We start from the raw sequence: 14,673 nt of genomic DNA on the forward strand, positions 1-14,673 counted from the left end.
CATTTTATAATTATTTAACAGATTTATAGCCTTTTAGGTCAGCACACTCAATTGAAGAAGAAGACTCCTAATTAGAATTATGGAATGCCTATTGAATTAAATACTGTCAAAGAAGAAGAAAATATTTGTTTCAAGCAATACAGTTATCAAATATTGTAAAACAATTGGGGTACATACAGTTTAAGAAGGTCCAGGTGGGATTTTCTTTTTGAAATGGATCTCTTTCTTGATTCTGGTTCTGTGGAACAGGGACCTGCTAAATCACAAAGCCGCCGAGGACTTCCAAGTATCTAAATGTAATGCAATTTAGCAGAGTGCAATAAATATATTTTTAAAGTCACTTTGAGATGGGCAGCATATAAATTTAATAAAGAAATAAACTCTTTCCAGTTGATCTTGAAATCACTTGTTAAAATTTATTCACATATTCATGCAAAGAAGAACATTATTACTGATTGTGTAATAACTGTTTCTTTTATCACAGGATTATTGTTATTATTGAAGACAAACACATAGGACAAGATAAACTTCTAAGACAAAAACACAGTGCTTTGGTACAAAGATAGTTTTCTCCTCATGCCGTCATTCTGTTAAAACACCAAATTCCTACAGCACTGTGCCTAAAGATATTTACTCATGTAGTACGGCTTTATGCTTAAAGATATTTACTCATGTAGTAGGGCAGTATTGTTTTTATTCTTCTCATCTTCCCTACTACCTTCACCTATTAGTATCTTATGATTTATCATTTGCTGTTTGTATCTTATGATTTATCATTGTATTTTATGATTTATCATTGTGTTTTATTATTTATGATCTATGACTTATCATTCTGTTGTTTGTATGTATGTTGAGACCTTATGCACCAGAGACAAATTTTATCAACCAAGTGTCCACTCACACTTGGTCGATAAAGAATATTCCAATATTCCAAACAATTTGCAACTCGTAGTTAATCACAATTTAAGTTGACAAATTAAAAAAACAACCAGGGAGTATAAATTCACCTCTTTCATGATCTTGATAGCTTCTACTCTGTGCTGTGGTGGAGGATACAGAAGCATCCGATGGTAGAGAGATTGCAGAACAGGCTTCATGGACTCCACTGAGCCCACCAACCGAACAAGCTCCGCTGCGATGTAGTAGATAGTCCGTGCAACAGGACTACTAAGGGCAGGGGCAGTTGTAGAGCAGCCTGATCCTCGGCCGTGGTCAGACACTCCGGAAGAAGGAGAATCAGCTTCATGGCCAGTGCTGCTATGAGCAGATGTGATTGTTTTGTCATGAACTGGATTGCCCAAAATTACTATCAGGGCTGGACATAGCTGCTTCCTGAGGAAAAAATAAATTAAAGTGATAGTGTGGGAGAAGTAGTGAAGGATACTGTATCCGAAGAGATTGTTAAAATAGTTTTGTTATGTGAAAAAGAAAGTACACTTCTATAGAAAAAAATGAATAAAAATAAACGAAACACAGAATGTTTCACTTAGAAACAGAATTAAGGCTTTGGTGTTTAGCCCACCAACCCTTCACCCCTCTTCATCCATGTGTCTAAATTTGCAGTGGTTTTTGACTGGTTTTTGTCCCTATTTCATACTCATACACTTTAGCAAATGCTGGGACTAGGTGAAAAAAAAGATTATAGGTAGTCCTTGAGTTATGGAGCCTGCCCATCAGGGTTGCATGTCAGGACAGCTGTTAAGCAAAATGGCCTCCCTTAATGACCTACCTCTTGATGCAAACATTAAGTGAATGCAAATGTTTATTAAATGGAGTACCTGGTGCCTCAGAGATAGGGGAGGCCTTTGGAGGCCTACACAGGTCCAGGATCACCTGCCCAGTCTCCCAAGGCTACTCCTACTCCTTGAGCTCTGCTTCTTGCTCCTCAAAATTCCCATAGTCCTTCAGCCTCCTTTCCACCCAGCAAACTAGGGAGATCAAGCTATCTGAAACTTGCAAGCCTCCAGCTGCCTTCCCACCCAGCAAGCAAGGGGAGATCAGACCAGCAGAAGTTTCCAAACTCCAGTGCGTAAAGGGAGATCAGGCCAGGAACTAAAACGACAAATTTACCTTTCATCTACTTATATTCAAATAACTTGTTCAATCCATGAGTTATTTTGAGATCTTCTCAAATAACTTTTCTGCTGTTTACTCTATTTCTTCTTGGATGCTTCCAACTCATTCTACAGCTCCGTGGAAATGGAAATGACATTCTCTTGTAGGCATAGTAATATTTACTTTGTCCAGATGATACCCCATCTTCTTTAAAAGCAATATTCTAATGCAAATTTTCATCAATTTTCTGAACCCCTTGTGGGATTCATTTTCTTCAGAATATGAGCATTAAAGAAAGCTACCAGCCACAGATGACAGACATATGATTCTCATGTAAGAAACAGCTGCATTAAAGAGTCGCAGATAAGTGCTACATGAGCTTTGCCTGATGTCCTTGCCTACTCCAGAGAGCTATAAAGCCCTAGGTTGTAGCACTGAAGTACTGGAGAAGGACCGATCCCAGTTCAACTCTTTTCTTGACCAAAAGACTGACTGGGGGGTTATGGACTAGTTATTCTTTGTTAACTCAACATACCTCACAGGGTATGGGTGGGCTTCAAAAATTTTAGCGAAGGGTTCTCTGCCCAGTTGCTGGATGGGTGTGCCATGATGGGTATGGCCTTGTCCGCCTCCTGCACCACAGTGTGTGTGTGTGGGGGGGTTGTTGCCCTCTCTGGGCTTCAGAGGCTTTCCTTGAGTCTCTGGGAGGGCGAAAACTCTCTCCAGGCTGCGGAGGCTCTCTGGAAACTGGAAACAGGCCCATTTCCGGCCTCCCCGAACTTCTGGGATGTCTGTTTTTCATCCTCCCCGAGCCTCAGTGCACCTCCCGCACTTACCTGCATCCAAAATGGGCTGTGTGGGGACTCCTGGGAGGCAGGGTGGGGGCAGCCAGAAGTAGGATTTGGAGGACCTCTGAACTGCACACAATCTTACCTAGAGGGTCTCCCAAACCTCTGAGAACTCCCAGTAGCCCACCCCTAGTTATAGGGGTAAATTGAGATGCCCATATATGCCCTCTTGAACTCAGTGAGGAAAAACAAGAAGATATCAATGCAATTGTTCACTCCATTTAATTTGCAAGCTCTCTAATAACTCTCTCCTAGTTAAGAGAAGGAGGTTTTTTATTAAGTCCCCCATCCCCACTGTGAAAGGCACAAGTTCACTCATGAAATCCAACTTTAGTGTAAAATCCCAGCTTTCTCTGCTTCGGTTTCAATGGGGAGAGAAATTGTTTCTGGATGGTATTCTTGTGGCTTCTGATGTGCAGCACAAAAGACCGTAAGAGTGCTGGTCACGAAGCAATTTCAGACTCGGGTAGATTGAATTCCCTAAGTATTTCCCCACCCCGCTTTTAATGTAAACAGATATTACTTCTGCTCAAATATACAGGCCAAATAAGATTTCTATAAGGCGGAAACTTTGTTCTCGGCATCATTCAAGGCACATCTACTTACCAGATGAGGTCAGTGAATCCTTTATGGTGGTGCATAGTAGAAGAGAAGCTATTCAGCATGGACAGAATGCATTCCAGGTAGAGAAGCTGCAACTGCCGATTCTCACTGAAAAAAACGGAAGTACAAAGCATAGCAGGTTCATTTCTACAGAGATAATGAAGAAGCAAGCGCTGCATACTTTCCCAGGAGCCAGGAAAAAGGAAGTCCTCTCCAAGGGCATAGCAAGAAAAAGTAGCTGTGTGCAATTGTGGAGGTCAAAACTACGCCTAGAAAAAGCATTATGGGGGTCAAAGCTATACCTAGTGCGGTTAAATTTATGTTTCCTGACAAAGAAATAAAGGGAGACCAGTATAGATCTGTTTCAAGCTATTTAGCTCTCATCAGCTATACCCTTCTGGGATTCTGGGAAGGGTATGGCTAGCTGATGAGAGCTAAATAGCTTGAAACAGATCTATACTGGTCTCCCTTTATTTCTTTGTCAGTAAATATAAATTCAACACAAAATAGTTTGTTGCGAAAGCAACTGCCTGCAAAGGCTCCTGGATTGGGGCTGAAAGGTGAAAGTGGAAGCAGTATGTTCCGTCCATAAGTGGGTAGGACAGGTTGCCCGAACTTAACAACTGCAGGGATTCATTTAACCACTGTGGCAAGAAAGCTCATAAAATGAAAAAAAAGTCCGCTTAACAAATGTCTCCCTTAGCAACAGAAATTTTGGGCTCAATCGTGATCATAAATCAAGGACTGCTTCTGTATGCAGAAATATGACTAGGATGCTGTAAGTTACTTCTGTGAACTGAATCATGTTCTGATCATAGGCAATTAGTTTATACATTATCACCTTATACTGTAGTTTTGGAAGGGTATTTGCGTTATTGCATATATCCTGTCCATTTACTGAAAGTTGGGTAATCTTACTATTAGAGTCATATGTCTGGCTCAATATTTTTGTGTACAGAAGACTGCTTTTATGCATGACTGCTTTAAGGGCTGTGATATTTTTGTCAGGTTCCTATTATTATTATCAATATGCACCCTCCATATATCTGTCCAAATAAAAATATGCATAGCGATAGCATTTAGACTTTTATACCGCTTCACAGCTTTTCAGCACTCTCTAAGCTGTTTACAGAGTCAGTATACTGCCCCCAACAATCTCGGTCATCATTTTACAGACCTTGGAAGGATGGAAGGCTGAGTCAACCTTGAGCTGGTGAGAACTGAAGTGCCAAATTGCTGGCAGCTGGCAGCCAGCAGAAGTAGACTGCAGTACTGTATTCTAACCACTGCACCACCGTGTTATACACATACAAGTAAAATGAAAAGGTTCCAGTTGCAAAGAACATTTTATTCATCATTAAAAGGCAGCAATGGGAGACTACTTAGAGTTCCCATTTTATATGAAATACTGTGACTGGAAAGTTTCAGTTTTATATCATTGCCCCATGTGATCACAAGCAGGGCCTTCACCATCCAGGCAACTTAGTACTCCAGGAGATAATAATTTAAGTATTTTGATCTAAGTTACTAAGGGTCTATACGCAAGTACCAAATTATGAAGCATATTAATCTTCTCTAATTTTTCTTCTGCTCCACAATTTCACTGTGCTCACAAATAACCCAGCAAGAGAAAACAGAAATAATAACGATATAGTTAGATACTATACCAAGTAGAAAATAATGAAACAACCCTCTACCTTACTGCCTTTGGTGAATTTCCCTACCTCGTTTTTTTTTTAAAGATGATGCTATTGTTGGAGAAATGGAAATCTCTCTTCGCTTGATGCCTCGCTTCATCCATATGTCTCCGAGCACAAACACATTATGTTTTGAAGATTAATTTAAAAATTCTAAACTGCAAACTTGCAAATACCTTGTTTAGATACGGAGGCATAATAATGCATGCCTAAAGGGTTGTTAATATTTTAGGATACATTTCTCCATGCTTGTTTCTGATCTAGCTACTTAGGAAGCAGATAAATGTATGGTTGTCTTCTTCAAACACCCTGCCGAAGTATACTATCCCAATGATATACTATCAGTAATGTAAAATAATTATACTGTATTTAAGGAGACAGACACAGAGAGAGATTTCCTAAGAGATGGGCAATTAGAAGAAATGAAGCACTACAGGAGAAGAGCATAATGAATTATTCTACATATACAGGCCTGAAGGAAAGCAGAGCTAGCTAGATTCAGGCTTTCTGTTTAAGATATGGGGCACGGACATTGCTTCCTACTCAAGATTGCTCATTCTCAAGTGGGGAGAAAAGAAAGAGAGAAATACCCTCTCCCCAATTCCCTTCCGTGTTTTTTGTTGGTACCCATAGAAAAGGAAAAATAAAAATGTTTCATTTCTGATTATGCTTTGGAGTCCCACTTAAAATTTCAATGCTTTTTCTTTCCTTACTGTTCACTAGGATTTTAATTTTTTTCTCTATGTTTACTAGTGGATAATATCTTTTTCTCAAATTCTGCTACACATGCTGGTTGTTGAATGATTCCAGAGCCATGTTGGCGGACGCGTGCTGGAAGTGGCATGCAGAGCCATTTCCCCCGGCACGCAAGAGGTTGCCTGGAAGAGCCCCATTGTTCATGCATGTGCGCTGCTGCCTGACAGCTGATTGTCAGGTATCTGATGCGCATGCGCAAGGGGAGGAGGGGTTGCGTGGGAGACATGTGCTCATGTGCAGGGACACGCTGCGCACGAGGGGATTTTGGGTGCAAACGCAGATGTGCTACGTGCGAGGGGGAAAAGCTTTTCTTTCCAGAAGCACTGTTGAAATAATTAAAAACATACCCATCAATGCAATACATTTCTCTAACAAATTGCATGCAATTAAAGAGTAATTAGATATCACTTGCAAATAATTATAGTTATTTAGGTGCACAAGTAATTACAGTTCCTAAACTTATAGAAATTTATATACTATTACATAAATTATAATAATAATTACTGGGAACAATAATTGTCTGTTCCTCCAACTACATAATCTGTAGTTGTCCAATCCAATATTCAATTAATTTTCTACAATGAAACTCATGTACTACAATGTAGCACACCAAGAACTAATTTGCCAAAATGTGTTCTACCACACAAGGAAACTTGTTTACTACTAAGTGCTTATAGAGAGCATTCTTTATGGTAACAATGCAAAAATGAGGGCTATCTTTTTAAATATTCAAAATACAATAGAAATTAACATCTCAAACAGGAAGTAGAGTAACAAAACCAAAACTAAATATCTGCCACTGAAAAAGTGCAGCATTTGTTTTTTTGTAATATGTTCTGCGTTAGGCCTACATTTTCAAAATTATATAAAACTTGTTTTTCATAGTTTTACTGCTGATGGAATGTAGGTGTTTAGGTACAGAGAGTATGCTGGATATAGAAAGTGTGTATGGCTCTGAATATCGTCAGGGTAATGTTATGCTTGTCAAATTAATCACCAGCTAGTACAAATTTAAACTTGATTCAATAGGTCAGAGAGGAAACCCAACCAAGAAAAGGAGTAGATTTTCTCCCTAACTCCATTTATATTTAGAAACACTTGCTTACCTGATGGCTGTCTGAAGTTTTTCACAAAGGACCATGAAGACAGAGACAACGTCATCACAGAATGACTCAGCGGTCGAATCTCCAAAGTAAATAAAAGGCATGCATTAGCAGCTTCAGATATATACTACACCAAAATTAGGCACATGGAATATCTTCAACCTTGGCGACAGGACGCATCACACAGGGATGTGGATGACTGGGATATGATATTGCAAGAAAAACTAGAGCCATTCTGTCAAGAATCTTACCAGCTCACAAATCAAATAAGTGACTATTTGGAATGCATAATCTACTGAGGGTGAATTCTGCAAATTTCTCTGTAGAGCATATCACTTCTAGTGATCATGTTAGCATCTCATAGAGACTATGGGAAGCAATTATGAGCTGACTCATAACTAATCTATTGGGATTTCAGATGTCAACACACATGTGACCTGTTTCAACTTATGCCAAACCTTTGAAAAAAAGATAAAACCAAGAGCTGAAATTTTCTTGGTATGCGTGAAGTAATTTCTACCATTGTTCAGTCATTAGCTACATGAAACTACTAGAAGCTATTCATATTCACTGCAGCCTTATATGCTATAATTATGCTAGAATCTGACTCATGATTCCCAATCAGCTTCCCATCTCCCCTGACCAATGAAAATGGTAGTCTAAGCCACATGCATACTAGTTTAAAACAACTGATGTAAAATAGGAATACATGCAAACTAAATATTGGAGCAGGGTCCCCAACTCCAGGGGCTGCAGCCCACTTCCAGGGTGCAGCTCTTTCAGAACCGGGCCGTGCAAGCTGTATATATCAGAGGCAAGGAATGTCTTTGTTCATGTCCTTTCAAATGTTGTCCTCAAACTCCTTTGCCACTGACCGAGAAGTTGATGGGAATTGAAACAGCTCCTCAGCTTAAGTCTGGTCATTTAACAACTGTTCAAAGTTAAAATGGCTTCAGAAAGGGAGCTTTGTGCCTCCTAAAGCACTTCTGCCTGACACCAAACCTTGTGCCAACCACCCACAGTCAAATGATCACAATCTGGGTGCTTGGCATCCTGTTCATACTTACAACCGGTTGCCAAGTACTTCACGATCCTGAACATCTGACCACTATTCCTGCATCCCATCAAATCTTTTCTGTCAATGGAGGGGAGCTGACATCCTCCCACAGGGAGCTGAAATGGAGCTTAAATCTTGATGATTAAAACTCGTATTTCTGTATCCTGCCAAAAGAGTTCTGTGTATCAAGGAGAACTGATATCCTTTGACAGGCAGCTCTTTCATCCTACCAAAGAATATCAGTCCCTGGAGATGAAATGGAGCTGAATTCCAAGCAGGATTTTCAGGTCCTGAGAAGAGAGGCAGAGCAATAAGAGCACTGAGTGCTTCAGGTAAGTAGTGGGGGGCCTGATACAGGTGTCTCTCCCTCAGAGGCAGAAAATTCTCCTTGGATTTCAACAAGGAAGGTTTTTAGCTCTTGAGTGGAACCTCCCAGGGTCTCCCTCATCCTCCCAGAGGAACCCTGTACTCCTTACCTGGGACGCCATCCATTTAATGATGACAATCGAGAGTGTTGGGATTGTGATCATTTAAGCAAAATAGTCACATGAACAGTCACCTGATGTTTTGCTTAACTACTTTGCTCAATGACTGAGATTCCAGTCCTGATTGAGGTCATTAAGCAAGGACTCCCTGTATTAAGTTGACTACCTCCAGTCTTTTTTGTGAAAAAGGAAACATCACCATAATTTTGCATAAATATGAAAGTAATCAATAAATCGTTTTGTCAAAATTAATTAACTGATACCTGAATTCTTGAAACCTTGAAGAACTCCTTGGCTTTCGGTCATCTATCAAAGAAGAATAGATGTATTATCAATAACACAGACAAAATAAAAGTGGCAATGATACTTGAGACAAAATCTCTTACTTTACACTTTGTAGAAATTTGCTCCTGAAGCAGAAAAAAGTCCATATTTGTCTAGCTCAGATAAAACCTGATCCAGAGGAAAATGTCAGAGCCAGTAAAAAATTACCTTGACTTTTTTTTGGATAGGCTTTAATATTTTTAAAAACCTATTTATAAATTCAGTTTTGGGAGCATTATACCAACTCTAATTTAAGCATAAGCAGCAAAGACCAGTCCCATTACAGATGCCTGAGTGACTCACTGTATTTTCTTGTTTTTGTCGTAATTGTAAAATCAAATCACTCAACATCTGGCTGAGGGTTGCCCGTACAGCTGTATTAATACTCCGTTGGTGATAACTGGAAATGTAAGTTTCAATACAAACCTATTTTGGGAAAAAGGAAAAGAGACAATACAATAATAGCAATACAATTATACTGGTTAGAAGTTAATGTACAGGAGGTCCTCAACGTATAACCACAATTGAGCCCAAAATTTCTGTTGCTAAGTGAGACATTTGTTAAGTGAGCTTTGCCATATTTTATTATCTTTCTTGCCACAGTTGTTAAGTGAATCACTGCAATGTTTAAGTCAGTTGTTAAGTGAAGCTGGCTTCCCCATTGACTTGGCTTGTCAGAGGGTTGCAAAAGCTGATCACACGACTCCGGGATACTGCAACCATCATAAATGTGAGTCATCTATCAAGCATCCAAATGTAAATCACATGACCATGCCACAAAGGTCATAAGTCACTTTTTTCAGTGCCGTGGTCACGTCGAATGGTCATTCAGCGAAATATTATAAGTCAAGGACTACCTATATTAGATGTGAATCACTATTCCAGATATCTATCAATATATATAAGCATCCCTCTCTCTCTTTATTTTATCTTATTATACAGCTGAGTATTAAAGTCTCATTTCTTAATAATATATATAAAATAGAAAACTAATAGCAGTCACATTTTGGTATCTAGGTATTTTTTTAAAAAAAACTTTGATAGAAGCTGCTTGCTTAGAAGAGTTCAAGAGAGTGAGGAGGGAATAATAACTTCTCCCAAAGCAATTATGTGCATTAGAGATACATGACTGACATAAATCTAACATTGTGAATGAAAAAAACCCATAATCTAGCGCGAAGCACATTGTTTTATTAAACAGCTCAAGTTTCATTTCCAACTGACAGAGGATACTCACTTCAGCAATCTTAAGAACAGAACTTCCATTCAACTCAAACGTTGGAGTGTATGTTATGCAGAGCAACACCTAGAGTTAAACAAATACAGCACAAAAGAATTTTAGATTGATGATTCCCTCAATTAAAATCATGTTAATGGTCAAAAGTGATAGCATCAATCTGGAAGCAAGTCTACAGCATATTTGTCTATTATCTGATTGCAAAATCATACAACATATAGAGCACCATAATGTTAAAAGCCAGAATATAACCCCACATTCTAGTGCAGTCCAACATAACACAACGCAATGCAATAATAATACATAATAAAAATAATACAATCCAAATAAAGGCAACCCATCATTAAAAGATCTCTGAGTAGTTCAAGGATCTTGACATTAACTGTACCAGTCTTTTATAAGACTTTTATATACTGGCTAGCAATTATGCAAACTGCTGTCTAGAAACTATCAGCATGAAAAAGTTTATAGTGCCAAGGATAAAATTATGAATATTTTAGGACCATCCTGATCCAACCTCTAATGGGGAAAGATCTACAGTGGCAACCAGGAATATCTTCTAAAATAGTATATCTACCACGCTATGAATTAAATTTACAGGGCGAAAACAGTTTTGTAACACTATAAATCGATGAAATGAGCTATAAAGGATAAATATGACAAATGCCTTGTTTTGCAAGGATACTGAATGACTGCAGTGTAGAAAACTGAGAAAATTAAGAATGCCTCTGCATGTAGCAAGTGAAAATGTAGATCCTATTCAAGCTTGCTCTTGGAAGGAGACCAATGTAATAGAAAAAAACTCCTCTCCACCATAACAAAGGAATGAATTTCAATGACATCCATTGGCACGATTTATGGTATTTACTACCACTTTTCTGAATGCAAAGTCTAACAATGTCTGAATATTAAATACTTTGGATGATATTGTCAATTTTTAATTGATGTAGCAAGTGTCAGTTAGCTGTGCATTTGGCATTTCATAAAGAATGTAAAAAAAATGTGCTAAATCAAAATCTTTATACAAAAATGGTTATATATTGTTTATGTTTCAGAGTAATTTATAATTGCCCCGGTTAGAAACCTAAGTGTCACTGCAAGAATCGGTAGTGAAATCCTCAAGTCCCAGGACACAATCCAAGAGAACATATAATTAATTGTTATTCATTCATTCATCATATTATATGGTTACCATCTCACAAATGGTGATTCTGCGTAGTATACAATAAAAAAAACCTGTAACACGGTCATGTAAAAACAGACATCAATTAAAAATATTAACATTATGACTAAAAGGCAAGGAAAGAGCAACGAATATTAGCAACAATGGACCACTTCAGTGACATTCTTCCCCTGGGCCCCCCAGGCCTCTTGATATAACCATGTTTTGAGGGACTTACAGAAAGTTAACAGGGATGGAGTTAATTTCTGCACAATATAAATGTTATGTCCTCGGGACTGACACAAGTTCCCCCTCAGGTCCGTTCATACTGCGGGGGCGTTTGCAGCCCCCATTGGCTGGCTCCCTTCGACAGCCAGCTATAAAAGCCGGCTGCTAGGTCGAGCCAGCCGCTGTTCGCTGGAAGGTCTGTTATTAGCTTACAGACGCGACAGCCCCCTTTATTCCCCTGAATAAAGTGTGTTATTGAGATGCTCTGGTGTGGCCTCCCCTTTGTTCCGAGTTATAACATTGGCGACGAGGGTGGGATCTGGCCAACCAGCAGCAATACCAAAAGAGCTGAAACACACACCAAAACGCTGAACCGTAGCCACGCCGTTTGAGAGCTCGGTCAGTCGTGATTGCGGAAGTGAAAGTGGGCGTGTAGCCGCTCAGTTCAAAAAGCTACGTGAGAGAAGTGGGGCACTGAGAACCTCAGCCGCCCAGCATTGAGCACAGAATCCAACCGCTGCTGTTCGGATTCTGCTTGTTAGCTGAAGCTGGCGCGCGCTCACAGCCGCCAGAACACATAGGCGCGCGATTTGAATAGCTGTCAGCACGACGCCACAGCTATAGCCGCCACGCCTGTAAGGCGCGAAATTCAAACGGAAGTCAGTTACGGCGCTACAGCAATAGCCGCCATAGTCACACAGAGCGTGTAACCCAGAGAGATCCTCTAGAGCTGAAGCAGCGTTGCGAGCTGCGGCTGCCACTCTTATCAGGGCCTTGTATTCCCAGAGAGATTGGTCAGTCTACCAACAGACTGAACACCCAATATGAATTCAAATCCGCTTTCGCCTATTTAAGCCAGATGAAGACAAGTGGGACTCTTACAGAAACCACTTCAATCACTACCTTGATGCCATCGGTCTAGCCGACGCTACAGAGAACAGGAAGAAATCGTACTTCCTGAGTTACTGCGGGCCACAGTATTCGATACCGCCACAGCTACTCGCTCCAAGGGAATTAAAGAACGTTCCGTGGTCCGAGCTGTTGGAGACACTCTCTAACCATTATTCCCCAAAGCCATCGCAGATAGCGAGACGTTTTGCCTTTCGTAAGAGGAAACAAACAGATGGAGAATCTATAAATCAGTATATGGCCACCCTGAGAACCGCAGCTCTCCACTGCGAATTTAAAAATTACCTAGACGACATGCTCCTGGATCAACTCGTCTGTGGAGTCAGAGATGTAAGGTTACAGAGGCGGTTGCTGGCCAGAAAAGATCTCAACCTCACCCAGGCAATCGAGAAGCTTTGGCCGCTGAACTAGCGACACAGTCGGCCGCTGAAATACAAGGAAGCGCAGCCAAACTCCAGTCCGGTCACTGTTCATTCCGAGGAAGAAGTGAGTGAAGAAGACCCCACCGAACACTTAGAAGTGCATCGCCTCAAACCTTTCAAACAGCCACAGGTAGGAGCTGGGCCAAAAAACGGCAACGTGCCTAAACACATCCTGTTGTGCCTCTCCTGCGAGGGGTCCCATGCCAGAACGACTTGCAGGTTCAGGAACGCCACCTGCAACAATTGCGACAAGAAAGGCCACATCGCCAGGGCCTGCCAGGCAACGCACGCGGCTCCACAAAAGTCATCGTCCCCTTACTCCCTCCGGGGCCACCCAGGCAAGTAGAAAATTGTTATACGTGCTACCAAGCTAACCACACTTTTTGACACCTAATAAAATTACCCTCTCTATTCATTTAGAAGGTAAACCCTGTCTTATGGAAGTCGATACCGGATCGGCACTATCGATCATCTCTTGGAGCACACTTAAGAAAATACGACCCAGCCTGTCCAGGAAGCAACTCCAGAAGAGTCGTCTCACCTTGAGGGATTACCAGGGAAGAATATTCCAGTACTCGGAACAGGCAAGTTCCTCGTTAGATTCAAATCCTTTAAAGGCCATCTGCCTCTAGTGGTGGTAGATGGTGCCCTCCCTAGCCTTTTGGGGTTGGATTGGTTCCCCTATCTCGGCCTTAGCTTAACGGGAGTACATGCTGTCTCACCTTCCGATATCGACTCACTATTTTCAGACTATGCTGATGTGTTCAGCAATGAATTGGGTTGTTATAATGGTACGCCCATTTCCTTTTCGTGGACCCCAAGCAGTTCCGTCCGCTTAAAACCGCAAGAGAGTACCATTTGCTCTGCGCGCTAAGCTGGATACAGAACTGGACAAATTGCTCAAACAAGGGTGATTGAGCCCACGGATTTTGCTAAATGGGAGACTCCAATTGTCACACCCCTTAAAAAGATGGTAGTATAAGAATGTGTTCTGACTATAAGACCACAATTAACCGCTATCTACAGACTAGTGCATACCCAGTCCCAGTAATCCAACACTTACTACACACATTTGAACCGGGAACCATATTCGCCAAATTGGATATGTCACAGGCTTATCAGCAATTTCCTGTGGATAACCAAACGGCCGAACTACAAACTATTGTCACCCACAGAGGGCATTTCGATGCAAGCGCCTCCAATTTGGCGTTAGCATCGCCCCAGGAATCTTCCAGTCATTAATGGAACGGATACTGCAAGGCCTCCTGGCGTAGTTCCGTGCTTTGATGACATTTTGATTTCAGCCAGGGACAGGCCCCAACTTTTATCAGAGTCAGAGCGGTATTGGATAGGTTCAGGCAGCATGGCCTCAAACTAAAAAGGGAGAAGTGTGCCATCGCCACTAGGCAGGTGGACTTTCTTGGGTATAAAATAGACGCCTCTGGCATCCACCCCGTGGAGTCTAAAGTCAAAGCCATTCACGAGGCACCCACTCCGTCTTCCAAGTTAGAATTACAAGCTTTCCTGGGTTTGCTAAACTTCTGTCGTCATTCCTACCCCACAAAGCGTCAGTAGCTGAACCGTTGCATAGACTTCTAGACAAAAACTCTCTGTGGCATTGGGGTCCCAAAGAGGAATACGCCTTTAAGGCAGTCAAATCGCTTACTCACTTCGGACGCTGTCCTAATACAATTTGACCAGCGCCTTCCTCTAGTCTTAGCTGCAGATGCCTCACCTTCGGGATTGGGGCTGTCTTAAGCCACAGACTGCCCAACGGCTCCGAAGCG

The 14,673-nt window shown here is 41.0% G+C and overlaps 1 protein-coding gene across 1 annotated transcript in view; it reads right to left on the reverse strand.

The window, feature by feature from the left end:
- The window catches only part of ARFGEF3 (ARFGEF family member 3), a 75,446-nt gene that overhangs the window by 40,044 nt on the left and 20,729 nt on the right, over positions 1-14,673 (reverse strand). Inside the window, exons 5-11 of the mRNA XM_087940359.1 lie at positions 10,166-10,234; positions 9,232-9,354; positions 8,868-8,910; positions 7,066-7,144; positions 3,510-3,614; positions 1,008-1,332; positions 178-290 (exon numbers count right to left, since the gene is read on the reverse strand). Of these exons, the coding sequence (XP_087796485.1) occupies positions 178-290; positions 1,008-1,332; positions 3,510-3,614; positions 7,066-7,144; positions 8,868-8,910; positions 9,232-9,354; positions 10,166-10,234 (857 nt within the window). The remainder of the gene's footprint in view (positions 1-177; positions 291-1,007; positions 1,333-3,509; positions 3,615-7,065; positions 7,145-8,867; positions 8,911-9,231; positions 9,355-10,165; positions 10,235-14,673) is intronic.

This window comes from Pseudonaja textilis, chromosome 1 (genome assembly GCF_049901715.1).
Source record: "Pseudonaja textilis isolate UNSWEBS1 chromosome 1, rPseTex1.2, whole genome shotgun sequence".
In the NCBI taxonomy this organism is placed as follows: domain Eukaryota; kingdom Metazoa; phylum Chordata; class Lepidosauria; order Squamata; family Elapidae; genus Pseudonaja; species Pseudonaja textilis.